This window comes from Kockiozyma suomiensis, assembly GCF_038497685.1.
Source record: "Kockiozyma suomiensis strain NRRL Y-17356 unplaced genomic scaffold V2V93scaffold_9, whole genome shotgun sequence".
Classification (NCBI taxonomy): Eukaryota; Fungi; Ascomycota; class Lipomycetes; order Lipomycetales; family Lipomycetaceae; genus Kockiozyma; species Kockiozyma suomiensis.
In genome coordinates this window covers 743,631-762,114 of record NW_027117672.1, presented here as the reverse complement: position 1 = coordinate 762,114, position 18,484 = coordinate 743,631, and the positions used below count along the sequence as shown (strand labels likewise).

Below are 18,484 nucleotides of genomic sequence, written 5' to 3'. Positions count from 1 at the left end.
CAGTCTCGGGCACATAAACAATAGTGACAAATCTGCCACTTTTAGATGCAATAGACAACACAGCAATAATCATCACACATGAATCAAATCACATATGCATTATTCCGGAGCATTTTGCACAGGAGATGGTCGCAAGAATGGATGCGCTTCGGTGTTAAATACATAATCATCACTAAAACCGACAAAGGTTAGCAAATATGCCAAGTGTCGCCAGGGAAAAGCAGAGGGCATACATACAGAGAAATCAAACTCGGGTCCGCAAGTAACAAATATGCATATTTAAGCGTCTCAGCCATCCAAAAACTTTCCATCTCGTCTAGATATGTGATCTTTCTGTTGTTTGTTACATCGCGAATAGCACTAAATGCAGTATCTGTCTTGGTATATTTGATGATCGCACTAAAAATTTCCCATCCACGCTCCTGCCATTTGCGATCACCGGTAACACGATAGAGAACAAATATACTCTCAAGAGCTTCTGGACGAAGAAGATAGCGTCCATCTTGGTATAGAATGGATCGCGGCTGATCATACCATCCTCCAACTTCCCAACGGTCAGGATCATCCTCAGCGGGTGCATCAGGTGCGTCAGCTTCATATGCAGCCAACGGCACAGTATTGTGATTTGATTTGCTTCTTTCCAATTCTGCAGCCGCTGCTAAAGAAGCTGTAGCGACAGCAATGACCTCGTCTTCATCATGTGGAAGAGGAACAGCATCAGGATTCTCATCTCCAGGAGCGGCATTGTTAATACCAGCAGTCGTAATCTCTGCATCACTTTCCACGCCAGGATGGGCATCCGCAGGAGATTCATTTACGACTTCAGTGCTGTCATCCTTAGCCGCATCTGAGTTGTCCGATGTGCCGGCTTCGCTTTCGGGTGATGCCTCTGATTTCTCTTCAAGTATGGGCTCAATAAACGAGCTATCAGTATCCTTTGAAGAATGATCGTCACCCATTAATACTTCTTTGTTTTCAGCATTAACCTCAACAGCGTCTGATGAGTCTTCGGAAACGGACTTGCCTTCAGACGAATCATCATTGATAGTCTCTCCAGATGATGTATCAGTCTTGCTTTCAATAGCAGCATTTTCAGTCGAAGGCTCGTCAGTATTCTCGGTCGCCTCGGCCTCATTTACAGGCTCTCCAGCGGTGTCTTCTGGCTTTGAAGAATCATCAGAGGATTCTGCTGATGACTCTTCTACATGCTCAGTTGCCTCGCCCAAAGTTTCTGCATTATCGGTGGTAACGCCTACTTTAGTCTCAGACTCAGCACTATCAGAACTCTTTTTCTCAGCTAGATCCGAGAATTGCGATTCTTCGTTGTCGTTCGATAAGTCGGTGTTATCATTGGTACTTTCTGATGACCCTTCAGCCTCCACCTCAGTAGATTCGGAGGAAGACTCTTCAGCAGCGCCAACCAGTTTGACTCCTTCGCCATCACCATCACCCGCCCCTGAACCAGCTGACTCGATGGTTTCTTCGTTTTTCTCCATGGATTCTAAAGATTCTTTGACCTCAGGGTACTCTGAGTCGACTGGCGGAGTATTTTCGGAAGACCGGTCATTCTCAGTTGACTCGCTACCATTAGTTGACTCGTTGCCTTCGGTGGATTCGTTGCCTTCGGTTGATTCGTTGCCTTCGGTGGACGCGCCTTCGGTTGATTCATTGCCTTCGGTTGATTCGTTGCCTTCGGTTGATTCATTGCCTTCGGTGGACTCGTTGCCTTCGGTTGATTCGTTGCCTTCGGTTGATTCGTTGCCTTCGGTTGGTTTGGATTGCTCAAGCGACTCAATACTCTCAATTGAAGGGGATGAAGAATTTTCAATCTCGCCCTCAGCATCGGAAGCAGCTCCTTCGCTGGCCTCGGACAAATCTGAGTCTTCTTTAGCCTCTACTGTTTTTTCAATAGGCTCATCATTTTCCCCGATAGGTACAGATGGCTCCTCGGCTTCTTGCTCAGTTGTCTGTTCGTTAGCAGCAGCACTCTCAGGTTCTGAACTTTGCTCGTCGCTTTTCTCCCCATCAGATGAAGTCGGCTCTTCTGAATGCGCTTCCGGTGCAGGCTGGTCTGCGTCAGATATAGTTTCTGCAGTCTCAGAAGACGATTCCTGTGCCGGTTGCTCCTCAGCTGATTCTTGTCTCTTGCGCAGTTTCTGTGAGGTACTACTAGTTCGCTTCGGGGTAAAAGGAGGATCAACCCAGTGGCAATCGTCAGGAGAAGTGCATCTGTCGACATGAAAGTTTTCGGGCATAATTCCTGTGTTTGTAGCACGGTAAGCCCAAACGCATCCTTCAGCAAGTTTCTCTGCTATGACTAGATCTGCGGGTATTTCAAGTGCTTGGGCACCAAGCGCGAACATGCCTCCTAAATAGCAAGACTAGATAAAACAAGGCTCATTAGAAAACAGAAATATAACTAAAATAAAAATAAAAAAATTCAGAAGCGTACCAAATGCGTCATTTCGGCATCGAACTCTTTACGCCCTGGTTGAGGCATAATAAGATTTCCGGCGAAGAGGATATCTGGATCGCCTTCCACTTTGGGTCTGTATAGAAGGTTCTCTTGGATAGCTTTTTTCGATGTAGTATACATGCGTTTATATTGCTCCTTTGTTCCACCGAGAAGAATGTATTCTTTGATGAGATACTCATATGCAGAGTCTACAAGTCCACCCGCAGGGAACTTCGGATGGCTGCCGCGTTTTGCTGTAAATTGTCAATTGTGAGGTCACAGTAGTGAAAATAATAGAGGCTAACTTACGGTTTCCAACAATACCCTGAACGTCAACACACTTTTCAACTTTAGACGCTTTAATAGTAGATAGTTCATCAAGATTAATCTGTGGAGAACTCGCAGATGCCAGTGAAATCGTGGACTTTGAAACAGCTTCAGCAAGTTCCGAACCTGGTACAGAGGAAGATTCCGAATCACTGTCTTGACGCTTACGCAACTTTGCACCGGACGAATCGTGAGATTCACGGGCGGCGGTTATAGCTTGCACTGCCTGATCGACAGCATGTTCAGCGGCAATTTTAGCGGCTTCGCGATCTCCGCCTAATTCTGTAAGTTTATCCTCAAGCTTACGTGCTGCGGACACGAATTCTGCAGAAGCAGCGGAAGTTTGAGATGACTTTTCTTTGGCGTCTTCTGACGTACCGGACGCATCGGACGCACCTGAGGTTTCTGATTCGGGAAGCAAGTCAGATTCAGTGACGCAGCCGGAGATGTCGGCAATATCAGGCCAAAGACCAGGGATTTCTGCAGTCTTAGTGAAATCTTCCATGTGATCTGTTACGCGCTGAATTACCGCGTAATAAGTATTATTTCCCGTAATTTGGGCCAAGCGGGTAAACTCCAGTGATAGCGATGCAAACTGGGCAAAGACAGCATGCTTTCCAGCGCGAAGCTTGGACTCGCGGTGAGCGAGTTCGGGATCATAGTAGAGGACCGGCATGCCGTTCGGGGTATCAAAGGCACCAATTAGAAGATCAGCTAGCTCCACTGCTTTTTGGAGAAAGACGTCATCACGCGGGCTAGAGAGATCATAGGCGGCTACAAGGCCACCAAGATATCGGATCGTGGTCTCAAAGACTGGGATAGTCTTGATCTTTGGGCCTGAGAATGTCATGTTTGCAACAAACTGCTTTGCTTCCTCAAATTCATCGCTGAGGTCCATAATCTGTAAAGTGTCGATTGCATCAATAATCGAGGCGCCCAAACCGCCAAAGGTGTCAGCAGGCCGATGACTTATCGGCTGGATTTCGTCATGGCCCCACGCGTATTTTTTGTATCCTTGCCACGAGTGCTTGAAGGCATCTTTAACAGCTGACAGACGCTCCTCGCGTTTCGCGCGCTCCTCGTCGGTCTCGGTCGTGAAGATTCCCTGCACTTTTGCCAAGTTGAGGGGAGGATCTTCTGAGAGGAGTGCGGCGTTAGTGACTGGATATTTGACAATGCGAGGCCGCGATAGTAAATCTTCACCAACGATCTGCTTTGTTCCCGGAGGCAAAGGATGTGAAGCTGACCCATGGTAAAAGTCGTCGGGAGGGAAAGTATCTTCGTAGATCTTGGCGGTCAGCGGTTCCCCAGGCTGAGGCCTTGCAGAAGTTTCTGCGCTTGATTCAGCGGATACTTTAACATCAGCCTCTGCGCTCTCGGCTGAGTCACTCTTTTCAGGATCTGAGCCAGTCGAATCAGAGATTACTGTGCTCTCCTTGGCAGTTTTCTCCGCAGTGTCGTTGTCGTCAATGGCTGTCTGTTCGGGGGTTTGTTCGACCTCGTTGTCGCTCGATTGGGCAGACCCTGCAGCTGCCGGCGAAGCCTTATCCTTCTGCAGACCATAGATAAACTTGTCGGGTACGATTGAATAATCAGTACGGGCGATGATGAAGTGGTAGGAGATGGCCAGAATGAAGAGGGCAAAGAGCAGGAATACTCTGTGACGGCGCAGGACACGGAAGAAGCGAGACATCTTTGTTGCGAGAGATAAGACGCTAATCGAGCCCTCTTTTCAGGATTCTTAAACAGCAAGCGAAATGGAATAAGAATAATTGAAGAAGGAAAAAAAAACAGAAAGTAATATTTAGTGTTCGCGACGGAAACGGGAGAGCGTTTGGCTGCGCCGGAAGAGAACCGATAAGCTCTGTGCAGCAACGCTCAGATCTGGGGATTAGCGAGCGGGACTTTCTCCCTAATTAAGCGCACTTTGATCTCCAAAATTAGCAGTGGCGCCGCAGAGGCGTCTTCCAGGGGCTGTCTTCGTCGCTTAAGCCACACCTTTATGTCAGATTGGTTACTTACGCTACAGATTAAAATAATTTTGACATCTTCATTCTTCAGTATTTGTACAACTTCTTTACTGCTCTGCCTGGTTAGTCTTAAGCGACGACCGGCCTGCCTTCAGTAGCTCGTCACACAGCAGCAAGTTCACCGCAATCGACGTGGCGCTCGCAATCGCATTGCGAAGCACCCGGAACGAGTCGTACACGCCTTCGAGAACTGGATCCATCGGCTCTCCTGACGAAAGGTCGATACCAACCACATGTCCATCCGCAACCTCGTCCTGGCACGCTGCTAGAGTATCCAGTGTGTCAAATCCGCCATTCGTGGCCAATGTCTTGGGAATCACGAGTAGCGCGTCCGCGTAGGCTTGCACGCCGGCCTTATGCTTGCCCTTGACATCCTTGTGCAGAAAATCGCCAGTTAGGTGGCTCGCACAAGCAATTTCAAATGCACCAGCACCCGGCACTACACTCTTGTCAGTTATCGCATTGACAACCGAACGCAAACCGTCGCGGACGGCGTCGTTAATTTGTGCAATAGTGTGCGCATTGGGACCTCGGATCAGGATAGTTACTGATTTGGGGTCTTTGACTTCCTCAATAAAAGTATACTTTTCTTCTCCAAGAGTGTGCTCATATACCAATCCGGCAAAGCCGAGAACATCAGGAGATAGATCGTCAACAGAATTTTGCGCAGTGCCACCACAGACAAGCTGTAATCGCTCCATGTTGCGTCTTTTTGCACGACGCAAAGCAAAAATATTGTTCCGTGCGAGAACGTCAAGCGACAGAGGATCGATACCCTTTTGGTTGACAATCACAAAGCCCTTGTTTTGATCCAGTCCACACACTTCGTTTTTGAGATCTACAATTTTCTTAAGTTTGGCGTCGACAAACTTGCGCTCGCTTTCAACTAGTTTTTCGCGCTGCTCGGCGTTGCTGTAGAAAAATCCGGAGTTAACTTCCGATTTTTCATACTCGAGCGACACGTTCAGGGTGAGAATATATGCATTCTCAAGACGTTTTGGCATGTCTGGATGGCGAGCGCCATGGTCGAGAACGAGGCCCCGTACAAGCTGAGTCTCGGCAGCAGATTGGTGCTGCATTTTCATAATTTCAATCATGTGCAAGTCGATGCGCTCAGGAGGGGAGTAGATCGAGAGGACGGCATCGGCAACGATTGGAGTAACGCGCTCGGCAAGTGTGTGATTAAGTTTCGTAGTAAGCGAAGTACGAGCAATTGCGAGCAAAAGCTCACGGTCAATATCTTTGGCAATCTTGAACGAGTCAAGAAACTGCAATATATGTTAGCTGTAGAATCAGAAATTGCTTGATTATTTGTCGACATACAGTAAGAGTCTCTTTACGAGCAAGTTCAAATCCCTCAGTGATGATGCGAGGGTGCAGCCCATCTGAGATGTAACGTTCAGCTTGCTTCAACAGTTCGCCTACAAGCAGGCACACCGTTGTGGTTCCATCGCCAGTAATTTCATCCTGAGCGGTCGCGGCACGAGCTTAAGAGCAGAGTTAGTCGAAGATGACAGTGGGAATTGCGCAAACAAGAACGTACCAATCATGACAGCGGTTGGGTTTGTGATTTGCTATAGTTTTTGAGTTAGAATGAGTGTGCGCACGGTGGATAGGAAAAGGCATGATACCATCTCAGAAAGCAGAACTTTGCCATCTTTTGTCAGTTTGATATTTCCAGATCCATCGACAAGCCTATTCAAAAAAGTCAAGATCAGCAGTCGGCCCTAGACAAACAAAAAGATGGAAAGTAGGAATATACATTTTAATTGTGCCCTTAGGACCGAGATTGCTAGAGAGGACATTCTGAAGCCCCTGCGCGGCACTGATGTTGACCGACAGGGCCTGATTCCTCCGCAGGGACTCTGCTTTAGGGTTTAGAAATTGCACGGCCGACATCCTTGGATACAGGATTGAGAAGGAAGCGTGCTTGGCTGTAAGTGTAAGAGATGGAGTGAAAGGCGGCTAGATCTCGAGCAGGAACACGGTAGAAGTGCAGCGACGCGTTGTGGATTTTTTTCTCGCTGGCGAGCTGAGATTAATATAAGGGTCTTGTATTGTTGATTATGTCACTAATTACTTTAAATTGATGAGTCAGTGGTGAGTCATGAAGAAGTGGGTTAGGAGCGTGGTCTGCAGCGTGACGAGAGAAGATACCCGAGAGAAACTCTACTTTGCTGGTCGCTCAGTCAGTAATTGGAATACTTTTTTGAGCATTATTTAGCAAATCATAATACTTTTGGAACTACATATGATGTGCTTAGTAGTTGCAGGTTTAACGACAATGATAAGAGTAAGCAAAGGATATATTCCGAAGACATACACATTCTAGCCACAGCAGACCTCTTGATTCTCGCTAATATCTCTTTTTTTCACTAAATAGTATTACGTACAATAATACTACTAAATGCAGCAGTAATTTTGTGCCGACCTAGTTCAGTATACCCTTAACCCTGGCAGCTGGCAGCATGTTTCAGACCGCAAATAGTTACTGGCAGCTGTTCTTTTGTGCAAAAATATAGATATGTATTTGATTATGATACGAGATAGTATATCATAATCTTTATTGCTAAAGCAATGGAACAAATGCTGCGTCTGTGGGGAATAGAAACAAATCCAACTCATGTGAGAGGCAAATCGAGAGTCCTTACGAATACGTCGTGACTTTTACTCACAGCGTGACTCATATGTGATTCGTAATAGAGCGATTTGCAGGATATAGCTCACGACCGCACTCACCGCCTCCGTCGCTTTTCTCCACCTTTTTTTTTCCCTGCTTCCTTCTCTGTGTCTTCTCTTCTTTCTATTCCTGTTCTCTTTTCGACTTGGTCAGCGCTATTTAGAGCCTGTATCTTTTTGTGCTTCTCTACTTTAGTGCTCGTTTCTGTGGCGTACGTCCGTCTTATTACTCTTTTTATGTGCATCTGCTAACTTAATCGCTTCTAGTACTGTCCTTCCCACTCTCACCGCCACCGCTACCTCCGCCTCTCTTCTCTGCAACGATGATGTCGGCTTCTTTGCTCATATAGCATAGAACTTCTTCTATTTTTTTTTCCTCTGCCCTCACCGCGTCTCAACGAATCTTCTTCACCCATTTACAGTAGCCATGCTAGCAATCAAAAATATCTTCTTCCCTAGCCGTGCAGACTCGTCGCACTCCCCCGACAACGACGATCTCGCCGAAGATGCTGCCTCCGCTGACGAACCCCCGGAGATCGACTCATCTGCTGTGGGCTCAACTATCGCTCTCTCTGACGCAGGCGAGGAGCATGACGTTAATTTCAAACGCCAACTGTGTCTCTCTCCTCCGCGTAACCAGTCTTCTCTTCTTTCGAAAATGTTGGCCTCTCCCGTATCTTCTGACGGCGGATCTTCCACTGGCAGCCATGACGTTCTTAGTGATAGTGGCTGTACTTCGCGAAACACTACTCCAACCCCTCCACCGTTCCATCTCAACGCACCAACGGCTACAAAAGGTATCATGCGACCACTACCGCCAATAATGCACGATATTCGGCAGCATCCTACAGCTACAGCTTCGCCGGCCGCCCCAGATTCCGACCTTTGCATTTTGAAGCGCACTATCAAGTTTGCTTGCACTCAGAGCAGAGAAGGTTCACGCGAGCCCTCATCGTCCTCAGTAGCTCCACCCCCGCACTCTGACGCCTCTGCTAGTGATGCCGAACGGAGTGAATCTGAGCATCTTCACATAATGCATCCTCAGCCTCAGCGAATTTTACGCGTAGACGACGTGCTTGTGAAGGAGCGAGAGATATGCAAGCTCAATGCTGAGATGGAGGCTGAAGACGAAGAGGACGAGGAGATTCGATCAATGAACAAACAGCTTGATACCGTTTTAGATGAGGTGGATGATGATGATGATGATGATGATGACAACGATGATGAGGACGATGGAGATCTTGATGACTTGGCCAACGACGATGATGATGATGATGATGATGATGATGATGAGGAGGACGAGTACGCAGAAGAGGTTGATGAGGACGAGGACGAGGATGAGGATGAGGATGAGGATGAGGATGAGGATGAGGACGAGGATGAGGACGAGGACGAAGACGAACAAAGCAGTGGTACGCCGCATGCCCTAAGGCTGCAACACACGCCTCTGGTAGAATACAAATCCGATTCTGATTCGTCATGTTCGACAATTTCTGATGGCGGTTATGCTTCTGACGCGTCGGGTGATCTCTCAGACTTTGAATACTACGATGCCGCAGGCCCTGCTACTCCTCATCCTCCTCCAGGAAGTTTTCCGAATCCTTTACGGGCATATTCTCAAAAGCCAAAAAAGCATCATCACAGTGCGCGTATTCAGCGACCTGCTACACCTCCTGCAGAAATGGTACCGGATTCGTCGGATTTTGTTTGTGGTACATTTGATGAAGACAAACCTATCGAAATTGCCTACTATTCCGCACTTGATGAACGACACCGTGAAAAACGAGATCTTTGTCCTCAAGATATTGATCCGTCATTCCCAGAAGAAGTAGATGACGACGACGATGATGATGATGATGAAGACAGAGATTTGGTTGCCGACAAACAGATCGGTAAGCGGTGTTCAACAGTCAAACCCAACGCTGGCGCAACTGCTGCTTACGCTGCAGTTGCTGCGGCGGCAGCTGCCAAGGCGGCCACGCGCAGAGCTGCGATTGTGTCCAACACGGAATCTGATGCGCTGAGCGATCGAAGACGCTGCCGCTCTCCTCCGCCAGCATTAAGTCGCAAGTTACATGTGCCTCAGACCGCTAAAAGCCACCGTTGGGAAACTCGAGAAGTGGCGGCGGGTGGCCGAGCATCTAGCTTCCAGCATACTCGAGCCAACATGATGAGGGCCAAAGCAATCAACAGTAATAAGAAGGCGCGCGGGGCGATTGACATTGTCAAAGGCCTTGAGCGCAAGAATAACAAACGACGAGATAGTCGGAAACATCACCACCATCACCATCGTCATCAAGATGTCGCTCCTGGAGAAGGAGTCGAGAAGATGCGTCAATTGGGTATGATTGCGGTTCGAAAGGGTGAGAATCCATATGCCGAATGGATGTTGTCTGTATGAGGTGTATAATGTCATACCAAGTGACGTATTTGTATAAAATTCTTATGAAGGACATTGGGCATTTCTACTTTCGTTTGTGCCATGTGTATATATTTCGACACATCAATTATTCTAATTTATTTTGCTGTAACTTGTAAATTGATGATATGAAAAATTAGATTATTTTGTAGATTTTATTAAACTTCTAAGAATATCAAAAAGCAAAATCTATCGAAAAATCGGCAATAATTGATAGAATTAAGTTAATATTAAGAATTATTGCTGCTTCCGCCGCACGTTTGATACGACAATTCACATCCAATCCCAATAAACCGCAATAATTCCTTACGATTCACCCTACAATAATGACCATCTACAGTTTCTGGATATTTGATCGCCATTGTGAGAATTGTTTTCTTGATATATTCTGCACGATCTAAACTAATGGTGACAGGCGAATGTATATACCACAAAGACTTCAAGCGGCCGATGCGCCAGCTACGACCGACATCAGCACTAAGTTCCACAGATCCCAAGCAGCGGAATACAAGCGGTGGGCCACCGAAAGGTAGCGGTCCTTTGACTGTTGATGATGAGTCAAAACTTGTATTTGGAGTTGTATTTTCATTGAGGAACATGGTAAAGAAGTTATCTGGAGAGTAAGTGTCCAACCGATCCCCCTCTTGTTATGTGATTCGTTGAGACGATAGGGGCTGACTTGAATGTGATGATATAGTCAGGAATCTTTCTTTTCATTCAAAACTACAAAATATAAATTACATTTTTTCGAGACGCAGACAAATCTCCGGTTTGTGATGGTCACCGATACACGAGTTGATGGAGTCCGACCTATATTAGAGCAGATATATGCTGGGCTATACGTCGAATATGTCGTTAAAAAGTATGCTTCTTAAATTATTGAAGTTCGTGAAAGTTATCACAAAGCTAACGAATCATAGTCCGTTGAGTCCGCCTGAACATCCAGGTGGCGAAGGAGTAAATAACGAGTTATTCACCCTTGGGTTGGATAGGTTTTTGAGACCTCTTTCTATATTCGAGTAATTGAATATAATAGATCCACAGTATTACGATATTCCAACAGGGAGTGAGTGTGTGATTGTCTTCACAAGCGTGACGATAAGTGGCGATAGATAATTGTAGATAATCATAGATACATTAAAAACGAGAAGTAGACAAATATTAGAATAACAAGAATTAAAATGACTGACGCCAACCACAACCAATGATACCAAACAAATTCAAAAATCTCCAAACCGATCAAGACAAATACAACTAATCGAAAGCCCCTAATCTATAATACACCTACTCTCTTTCTCGATAGCTGCGCGTCGCCAAAATAGATCTGTAATTATTGCAGCGATCGCTTGATCTTCAAATCCATTCAACCAGTACTCAAATCCAAATAATCTGAAGTCATCTTAATCAAATATCAAAATATTCCGGGAAAACATATCACATTATGACGCAACATCCGCTATCCTTCACGACAGGATTGTACGGATCTTCGCGCTTGTCGAGTTCACCCCACACCGATGGAACCATATAATCCTTTGTATTACGCGTATATTGTATTATCCTGCACAATTATAAACAATTAGCGCATGCCAAATAAATCAAAGTAATCTGAATACAAATACACACCTCGCACAAGACTCGGACGTAGGAACACGGTCTCGGTTGAGTTCCTCGAGAACCTGATCCCGCACCTGACGCATACGCTGCAGCTTGAGCTCCGGATTCCCTCGATCTCGGACACCTCCTGCGCTTCCGAAATTGGCCATTGCTGCTAGCTTCAATATACGAATATGTAAAGGGTGATTTGAAAGGCTGCGAGCTGAGTGCAAAAGCTATAGGGGTATATCTTCAGGTGGGGCCGCTACCACTACGTAGGGTTTAGTAAGCGTACTCACTGCTCGACTATTCAGAAGGGTGCACTATGATTATACGACTTCAATTCCGCAGTAAGCATCAGTAATGATTACTGCTGATTTTAACATAAGAAGCATTTATTTCATAAATCAAGTTCACAATTATCTTTGAGGACGGATTGCTCACATAATTATGCAATCAACACTTAGCTACTTATAGCATAATTGCACTGAAATATGTGTACAGCATAAATGCTACAGCATTGTGAGCGCTCTGCGTGCTCCTGGTCACGAAAAAAAAATTGCCAAAGTGCAAAAGCAAGTCCAGAAGAGCGAGCGAGAGAGACAGCTGCTTAGTTCTACAAATCTTCTTACTCACCGCTCTTTTTTCTTCTTTCAAGGGAAGGAGTAATATTTACGGATAGCGATTATGGCGCCTCACGTTCGTCCGGAGAATGTTCTAAAGGTGGGTTTTATCGCGATGGTGTTTCTTGAATCGATCGCAGGGGGAGGATGGACATTACGAAGGATTTGCGTTTACCTAGAATCGTGCAACAAATCTTCTTATTCATCCTTCAGTGTATCGATATCATATCTTGACTGAATGGAAATGCTGACATGATAATCAACAGCGCGCCGAAGAGCTACTAGCCGTCGACCAGGCAGGCGACGCGCTTAATCTGCTGCACGAGATCATCACCTCGAAGCGTACTCGCAACACGCCTATCGCTTCTCTCGAGCCGATTATGCTTCGATTTGTTGAGCTTTGTGTACAGTTGCGCAAGGGAAAGCTTGCTAAGGAAGGTCTTTATACGTACAAGAACGTTGCCCAGAATACCTCCGTTGGAAGCATTGAGGTATGCTGCTAGCTATTGCTGTCTACCGGACATGAACTTGCATCTAACAAGCGTTTTTTTCTTTTAGGTTGTTCTCAAACGTTTCATTGATCTTTCAAAAGAGAAAGTTGCCGAGGCACAGGCGCAGGCCGACCGTATCGCTCTCGACACGATTGACGATCTCGAGGCGTCTGAGACGCCCGAGTCTATCATGCTCTCAACCGTCTCAACTGAGCAGACAAAGGACCGCACCGACCGCGCAGTCGTTACTCCCTGGCTTAAATTTCTTTGGGAAGTATACCGTACTGTGCTTGAAATCCTGCGCAATAATGCCCGGCTCGAGATCATGTACCAGAGCACTGCCACTCAGGCTTTCCAATTTTGTCTCAAATTCTCTCGCAAGACAGAGTTCCGCCGGCTGTGTGAGCTTCTCCGCAATCACTTGCAGAGCGCAGCGAAGAACTCGTCGCAGGTGCACGCTATTAATCTCAATGATCCTGATACGTTGCAGCGCCACCTTGATACTCGCTTTGCACAGCTGTCGGCTGCCGTTGAGCTTGAGCTTTGGCAGGAGGCCTTCCGCTCCGTTGAGGATATCCACACTTTGCTCACGATCTCCAAGCGACCTGCTAAACCTTCTATGATGGCCAACTACTATGAGAAGCTAACCAGGATCTTTCTTGTTTCGGATAACTTTTTGTTTCATGCCGCTGCCGCAAGCCGGTATTATAACGTGCGCATGCAAATGAAGTCGCTTCCCGAGGAGGAAGTGACCAAGACAGCATCGACTGTGCTGCTTTCTGCCCTGTCGATCCCTGTTATCAATACCAGCCGAGTTCGAGCAGGCACTATTGACGTTGACGAAAATAAACCCAAGAACGCGCGTTTATCAGGATTACTGAACTTATCCAAGTCGCCCAGCCGCGCGAGTCTCTTGCGCGAGGCCCTGATTCACGGCGTGCTTGCTCGCGTCAGCCCTGAGATCCGCGAGCTCTATACTATTCTCGAAGTCGATTTTCATCCACTCTCTATCTGCAAGAAAATCACGCCGATTCTTTCTTGGATCGCGGCCGATCCTAAGCTTAGCCGCTACATCGCGCCGTTGCACCAGGTTATTCTTACGCGTCTATTCCAGCAGCTTTCGCAGGTTTATGATGCCGTAAAGCTTGGATTTGTGCTTAAGCTTGTCGATTTCCCGGAGCCATTTACTGTTAGCCGAACAACCATTGAAAAGTTCATCATGAACGGATGCAAGAAAGGAGAGCTTGCTATTCGTGTTAACCATGCCGCAGACTCAATCACCTTTGAATCTGACGTGTACGCGGTGTCGAAGGCCACTGACGCCCAAGTCACGCTCCAGGCTACGCCTCCTGAGATTGTGCGCGGCGAGCTTGCCCGACTTGGTAAGTCGCTTTTCGCTGTTGTGAATGTGGTTGACTCGGGATACCTTGCCGAACGCGAGGCGGCGAAGAAGGGAGCGATTGAGCGTGCAGTTGTCGGAGTCGAGGCCGAGCATCGTGCTGCACTTGAGCGCAAGACGATGATTGAGGCGCGCGCGAAGGAGGCAGAGAGTATTTTGCAGAAGCGCGAGGAAGACGAGAGCAAGAAACGGATACTCAAGCAGCAACAAGAGGCAGCAGCCGAGCAGAAGAGACTTGCGGAAGAGATGCGTAAACGCGAGCTTGAACGGATCAGACGCGAGCTGGAAGCTGTTGAAGAGCAGAAGAAACGGAAGCTTGCTGATGAGATTATTGCTGCCGGCGTTAAGCTTGATCCTCACTCGCTTGAGAGCATGGATACTGACAAGTTGCGCGAAGTACAGATTGAACAGGTTGAGAAGAAGACTAAGGACATGCAGGAGAGATTGCGGGCTACTGCTAAGCGTATTGATCATCTTGAGCGCGCGTACCGGAAAGCCGAGATTCCGTTGCTCGAGAAAGATTACGAGAAGCAGAAAGAGACGGATTTGGTGCTGCACAAGGAGCGACACAAGGCTAAGGTTGAGCAAAGCAAGGAGTTGTTTGATCACCGCCAGTTGCTGAAGAAGCGGCTGGTGAGAATGGTGGGTGATTATGAAGAGTTTAAGGAGAAACTCTTGCATTAGAGTTGCTTTGTGTATAAAGACATAGAATTTGTGTTAAACTTGAGTGAAGTGGGCTTCTTTTATATTAGTAGCTGTTTGATTTTTAAGTGCATTTGTTTTGTCACGTTAAAAGTAATTGAATTTGTTCACGTTTTGACTTTGTTTTAAGTGTATCAATGCGAAGAAGCGTGCACGTGCTCTCATATGGCCACGACGCGTCGGAGCTATCCTGCCACACTTTGCACACTCTAATTGATAGCACCGAAATGAGTCTATAACCACTCCGTAGCAGTATAAGCCTCAATTTGGACGAGAAGGCAGCCATGAGCATCCACCGCAAGAATGCGCCGCCTCCGATCGTGCTCGTCTCGTCGCCGGCCGATTCGCTCGCCTCGTTCACGGCAAAGATTACTACGCCGGATCATGAGCGGCGACGGACTTCTAAATCAGCTGCTTTAGCTGGGTATTTTGCATCCTTACATTCTTCGGCTTCGAGCACGCCTGTGAGTGCAAGTTTTATAACAGAAGAAGCAGAGCAGGGTGCTAGTGGATTTCGGTCTCCGAAGCGGCATCACTCGAGGCCGCCTCCGGGACAGAGGCCGCTGGTTAAGGAGACGCTGGATGCGAGATTGAAGCATATTGATAATGAATCGTATGTGCTCAATCAGTACATTGTGAAGGAGCAGATAGGCAGAGGATCGTATGGGGCAGTATGTCGAGCCGTGAACTCGGTCACTGGTGAGACTTTTGTAAGTATTTTTGCTCCCTTGTTTTTATATGTTGCTTTTTTAGAGGGTGACGACAGCTGATACGGAAGTATAAGGCAATCAAGGAATTCTCAAAGTCAAGACTGAGAAAGCAGTCGCTATCGGCAATGTTGCGTCAACGAAATCCTGGCCCTTCGCGGTCTCCTGGATTACCGCCACTTCGGGTGCGCCAGTTCCCGCCGCAGTCTACGGAGCCCATCAATCCACTAGAGTTAATTCGACATGAGCTTGCAGTATTGAAGAAACTGACTCATGAGAATGTAGTGAATTTGATTGAGGTTCTGGATTATCCTGGCGGAGACTCAATTTACATGGTGCTCGAGTGGTGCGCGCGCGGTGTCGTGACGGATATCTCAGAAGGCCAGGTCTGTACTTCGTATGATGAAGAACAGTGCCGATTGTATTTCCGAGATTTAATTCTCGGAATTGAATATTTGCATTCGCAAGGTATCGTTCATCGAGATATCAAGCCAGATAATTTACTCTTGACCTCGCAGAACGTTCTCAAGATTGTCGATTTTGGCGTTTCAGAGTTTTTCTCACGCGAGCAAGAGAATGGCGACACGGTAACGATACAAGCCGGCAGTCCAGCGTTTATGGCTCCAGAGATGTGCGTTATACCGCGAATAGAGTATTCTGGCCGTGCGGCGGATATTTGGGCCATGGGTGTTACGTTATATTGTCTTGTACTTGGCCGGTTACCGTTTGTCAGCGTCGATGGCAATCTACTTGATTTATACGAATCTATAAAGAACGAGCCGGTAGCGATTCCCGATGGAATGAACGCGGAACTTGCGGACGTGCTACGCAGACTGCTTGATAAGAATTTCCGCACGCGGATACGCATGAGTGAATTGCGGGAGCATCCATGGGTAACATTATCGGGCGAGGATCCGCTACTACCATATGAAGAAAACACCGCCGAAGCGGTCACGGATGTGACTGCGCAGGAGCTCGAGAGGGCTATTAAAGGTGTGCGAGGAGTTTTTGACGTCGTTCGAGCGGTGAACCGCATGTCGAAGAGTGTGCAGAAGAGGAATGAACAACAGTCAGCGGAGACAGAGGATGAAGAAGCGCAGCGAGGACGCACTGGACGGATCGAGAGCGACGATAAAAGTCGCGACGGTGTGTCGCTATCGCTGAAGACATTCCACGAGGGCTTGAAGATGCGGCTTGCGACGCTGAGCCTGCTTGAAGAGGAAAGTCCAGATGAAGCTGGTGAGAGCGAGAGGCAGGAGAACGCACGGTCGCGAAGTTTGGATGTGTATGACCGGAGACGGGATGAGTAGACAAACGATTGCCCAAGAAGAACACTGTCTAATTATATTCTCTTTTTTTTTTTTTTTTTTTTTTTTTTTTTTTTTTTATATTACGAACTGTTGCTAGTAGAATAAGATGAACAGATAAGATTTCCTGTCTGGGTAATGATCTGGAGTGTGCTGGGTGCGCTAGTACAGAGTTTCATAGTATTGACTGCTGGTGCGCAAGTACCCGGCACAGGCCAAATAACTGCTTCATTAGGCAAGCCTGTGGCCAACCCCCACGCTGTTGACCGCGCTCTTGCTGATCGCAACAAGGATTTGTTACAATAAATAACGGTTCCGCACGCTGTCTGTCTCTTTCTGTCATTACCCTACACTCTCAGAACACTACTTATCATGGGATACCCAGACACTTTTGCAGGATTCGCAGTGGAGTCGGCTGAGAAATGGAATCAGCCAAAGTACCGCGAGTACAAGCCGCGTCCGTTTGAGGACCGTGACGTCGATATCCAGGTCATTGCTTGTGGGGTCTGTGGCTCTGACGTCCACACAGTCACTTCAGGCTGGGGTGCATGCCCATATCCTCTCATTGTCGGACACGGTACGTCGTCATGCTCTTAATACTGTCTTTTTTTGTGTTATTTTTATTTAGTGTTTCGGCTGCTAACTGTGCAATCACTGGTGCAGAGATCGTTGGCTACGTCAAGCGCGTAGGCGACAAGTGCGTGACTGGTCTCAAGGTCGGTCAGCGCGTCGGCGTCGGTGCCCAAGCATGGGCATGCCTGGAATGCCGCCAATGCAAGAACGACAACGAGGTCTACTGCCCTCACATGCGCGATACCTACGGGTCCGAGTACCCTGACGGCTCGATCATGCAAGGCGGATACTCTTCGCACGTGCGCATTCATGAGTACTTTGTCTTTGCAATTCCCGATGCGCTCAAGACCGAGCTGGTGGCACCGATGCTATGTGCTGGCGCAACCGCATTCTCGCCGCTTAACCGCAATGGTTGTGGACCGGGTAAGCGCGTCGGTATCGTTGGCATCGGCGGTATTGGTCATTTTGGCATTCTTTTTGCCAAGGCACTCGGCGCAGAGGTTTTTGCAATTAGTCGCTCGGACAAGAAGAAAGAAGATGCGATCAAACTTGGTGCTGATGGGTTCATTGCCACGCAGGATAAGGACTGGAACAAAGAGCATAGCATGACCTTTGATCTAATTGTCAACTGCGCAAACTCGACCAAGGACTTTGATCTCTCGGCATATATGTCTTTGCTGGATGTCAATGGTCGTTTCATTAACGTTGGTTTACCCGAAGGTGATGGATTCAAAGTCGAACCATTCAAGATGCTCGGTAACGGAGCCGTGTTTGGATTCTCGCACATTGCCAGCCGCCCAGAAATCATCAAGATGCTTGATCTTGCAGCTGAAAAAGGTATTGAGTCGTGGGTCGAGACTTTGCCTGTCGGCGAGAAGGGATGCGGAGAGGCATTGTCTAGATGCTACGCCAATGATGTTCGGTATAGATTTACGCTGACCGACTATGACAAGGCATTCCCCAACTAGTAACTTGATTTTTAAAAGTAATTGAGTCTGTGTTTATGCCAGTAATTGCACTTCAATGAGTACAATAGCGCTTAGCTGTAAATTGAGTTTTTTCAAGCTATTTCTATCGAGCCTATACAATTTCTCTAAACCCCCACGTTTTGTCCTTTCCACTACAATAATAAGCTATAGACAGAGACAAAAACATTCACCACCGGACACTCTACACCTC

General features: G+C 47.2%; 8 protein-coding genes across 8 annotated transcripts; 5 read left to right on the top strand and 3 right to left on the bottom strand.

Annotated features, from left to right (window-relative positions):
• Nucleotides 1–99: 99 nt before the first annotated feature.
• Nucleotides 100–4,475, bottom strand: V2V93DRAFT_325716 (glycosyl hydrolase family 47-domain-containing protein; the record flags this gene model as incomplete). The annotated part of the gene is made up of 7 exons (XM_066907508.1): nt 100–172; nt 238–667; nt 779–1,526; nt 1,938–2,381; nt 2,453–2,709; nt 2,765–3,004; nt 3,089–4,475. 7 exons carry the CDS (start codon nt 4,473–4,475, stop codon nt 100–102), a joined length of 3,579 nt encoding a protein of 1,192 aa, XP_066765150.1.
• A 310-nt stretch (nt 4,476–4,785) lies between these two features.
• On the bottom strand, nt 4,786–6,876 carry V2V93DRAFT_372203 (chaperonin Cpn60/TCP-1 family). Its single transcript, XM_066910693.1, has 5 exons — nt 6,575–6,876; nt 6,444–6,507; nt 6,356–6,386; nt 6,136–6,299; nt 4,786–6,080 (listed from the first exon to the last, which is right to left on the bottom strand). The coding sequence occupies exons 1-5, from the start codon at nt 6,709–6,711 to the stop codon at nt 4,860–4,862; spliced, it is 1,617 nt and encodes a 538-aa protein (XP_066765149.1). The 5' UTR covers nt 6,712–6,876; the 3' UTR covers nt 4,786–4,859.
• A 698-nt stretch (nt 6,877–7,574) lies between these two features.
• Nucleotides 7,575–10,040, top strand: V2V93DRAFT_387284 (uncharacterized protein). Its single transcript, XM_066912291.1, has 2 exons — nt 7,575–7,703; nt 7,759–10,040. The coding sequence occupies exon 2, from the start codon at nt 7,919–7,921 to the stop codon at nt 9,890–9,892; it is 1,974 nt and encodes a 657-aa protein (XP_066765148.1). The 5' UTR covers nt 7,575–7,703; nt 7,759–7,918; the 3' UTR covers nt 9,893–10,040.
• A 147-nt stretch (nt 10,041–10,187) lies between these two features.
• On the top strand, nt 10,188–11,084 carry V2V93DRAFT_372194 (Longin-like domain-containing protein). Its single transcript, XM_066910692.1, has 4 exons — nt 10,188–10,273; nt 10,326–10,530; nt 10,608–10,772; nt 10,831–11,084. Exons 1-4 carry the CDS (start codon nt 10,237–10,239, stop codon nt 10,931–10,933), a joined length of 510 nt encoding a protein of 169 aa, XP_066765147.1. The 5' UTR covers nt 10,188–10,236; the 3' UTR covers nt 10,934–11,084.
• Nucleotides 10,986–11,904, bottom strand: V2V93DRAFT_348031 (G-protein gamma-like domain-containing protein). The gene is made up of 2 exons (XM_066907921.1): nt 11,534–11,904; nt 10,986–11,468 (listed from the first exon to the last, which is right to left on the bottom strand). Exons 1-2 carry the CDS (start codon nt 11,671–11,673, stop codon nt 11,345–11,347), a joined length of 264 nt encoding a protein of 87 aa, XP_066765146.1. The 5' UTR covers nt 11,674–11,904; the 3' UTR covers nt 10,986–11,344.
• Nucleotides 11,905–12,019: 115 nt separating this feature from the next.
• On the top strand, nt 12,020–14,876 carry V2V93DRAFT_372190 (uncharacterized protein). The gene is made up of 3 exons (XM_066910691.1): nt 12,020–12,226; nt 12,393–12,617; nt 12,685–14,876. The coding sequence occupies exons 1-3, from the start codon at nt 12,191–12,193 to the stop codon at nt 14,698–14,700; spliced, it is 2,277 nt and encodes a 758-aa protein (XP_066765145.1). The 5' UTR covers nt 12,020–12,190; the 3' UTR covers nt 14,701–14,876.
• Nucleotides 14,877–14,923: 47 nt separating this feature from the next.
• V2V93DRAFT_348026 (Pkinase-domain-containing protein) lies at nt 14,924–16,735 on the top strand (the record flags this gene model as incomplete). Its single annotated transcript, XM_066907920.1, has 2 exons — nt 14,924–15,428; nt 15,497–16,735. Exons 1-2 carry the CDS (start codon nt 15,003–15,005, stop codon nt 16,733–16,735), a joined length of 1,665 nt encoding a protein of 554 aa, XP_066765144.1. The 5' UTR covers nt 14,924–15,002.
• Nucleotides 16,736–16,982: 247 nt separating this feature from the next.
• V2V93DRAFT_336999 (chaperonin 10-like protein) lies at nt 16,983–18,409 on the top strand. Its single transcript, XM_066907740.1, has 2 exons — nt 16,983–17,309; nt 17,396–18,409. The coding sequence occupies exons 1-2, from the start codon at nt 17,105–17,107 to the stop codon at nt 18,271–18,273; spliced, it is 1,083 nt and encodes a 360-aa protein (XP_066765143.1). The 5' UTR covers nt 16,983–17,104; the 3' UTR covers nt 18,274–18,409.
• The last annotated feature ends 75 nt before the right edge of the window (nt 18,410–18,484 follow it).

Bases quoted from the DNA above. Each gene is read 5' to 3' on its own strand.
- V2V93DRAFT_372203 (XM_066910693.1), bottom strand. From the start codon at position 6,711: ATGTCGGCCGTGCAATTTCTAAACCCTAAAGCAGAGTCCCTGCGGAGG. The intron at 6,387-6,443 runs GTATCATGCCTT...CAAAAACTATAG, and splicing joins AAGTTCTGCTTTCTGAGATG to CAAATCACAAACCCAACCGC. The intron at 6,300-6,355 runs GTACGTTCTTGT...TCTGCTCTTAAG, and splicing joins CCCAACCGCTGTCATGATTG to CTCGTGCCGCGACCGCTCAG.
- V2V93DRAFT_387284 (XM_066912291.1), top strand. From the start codon at position 7,919: ATGCTAGCAATCAAAAATATCTTCTTCCCTAGCCGTGCAGACTCGTCG.
- V2V93DRAFT_372194 (XM_066910692.1), top strand. From the start codon at position 10,237: ATGACCATCTACAGTTTCTGGATATTTGATCGCCATT. The intron at 10,531-10,607 runs GTAAGTGTCCAA...GTGATGATATAG, and splicing joins GTAAAGAAGTTATCTGGAGA to TCAGGAATCTTTCTTTTCAT. The intron at 10,773-10,830 runs GTATGCTTCTTA...AACGAATCATAG, and splicing joins GTCGAATATGTCGTTAAAAA to TCCGTTGAGTCCGCCTGAAC.
- V2V93DRAFT_348031 (XM_066907921.1), bottom strand. From the start codon at position 11,673: ATGGCCAATTTCGGAAGCGCAGGAGGTGTCCGAGATCGAGGGAATCCG. The intron at 11,469-11,533 runs GTGTGTATTTGT...ATAATTGTGCAG, and splicing joins ACGTCCGAGTCTTGTGCGAG to GATAATACAATATACGCGTA.
- V2V93DRAFT_372190 (XM_066910691.1), top strand. From the start codon at position 12,191: ATGGCGCCTCACGTTCGTCCGGAGAATGTTCTAAAG. The intron at 12,227-12,392 runs GTGGGTTTTATC...GATAATCAACAG, and splicing joins GTCCGGAGAATGTTCTAAAG to CGCGCCGAAGAGCTACTAGC. The intron at 12,618-12,684 runs GTATGCTGCTAG...TTTTTCTTTTAG, and splicing joins CCTCCGTTGGAAGCATTGAG to GTTGTTCTCAAACGTTTCAT.
- V2V93DRAFT_336999 (XM_066907740.1), top strand. From the start codon at position 17,105: ATGGGATACCCAGACACTTTTGCAGGATTCGCAGTGGAGTCGGCTGAG. The intron at 17,310-17,395 runs GTACGTCGTCAT...TCACTGGTGCAG, and splicing joins TCCTCTCATTGTCGGACACG to AGATCGTTGGCTACGTCAAG.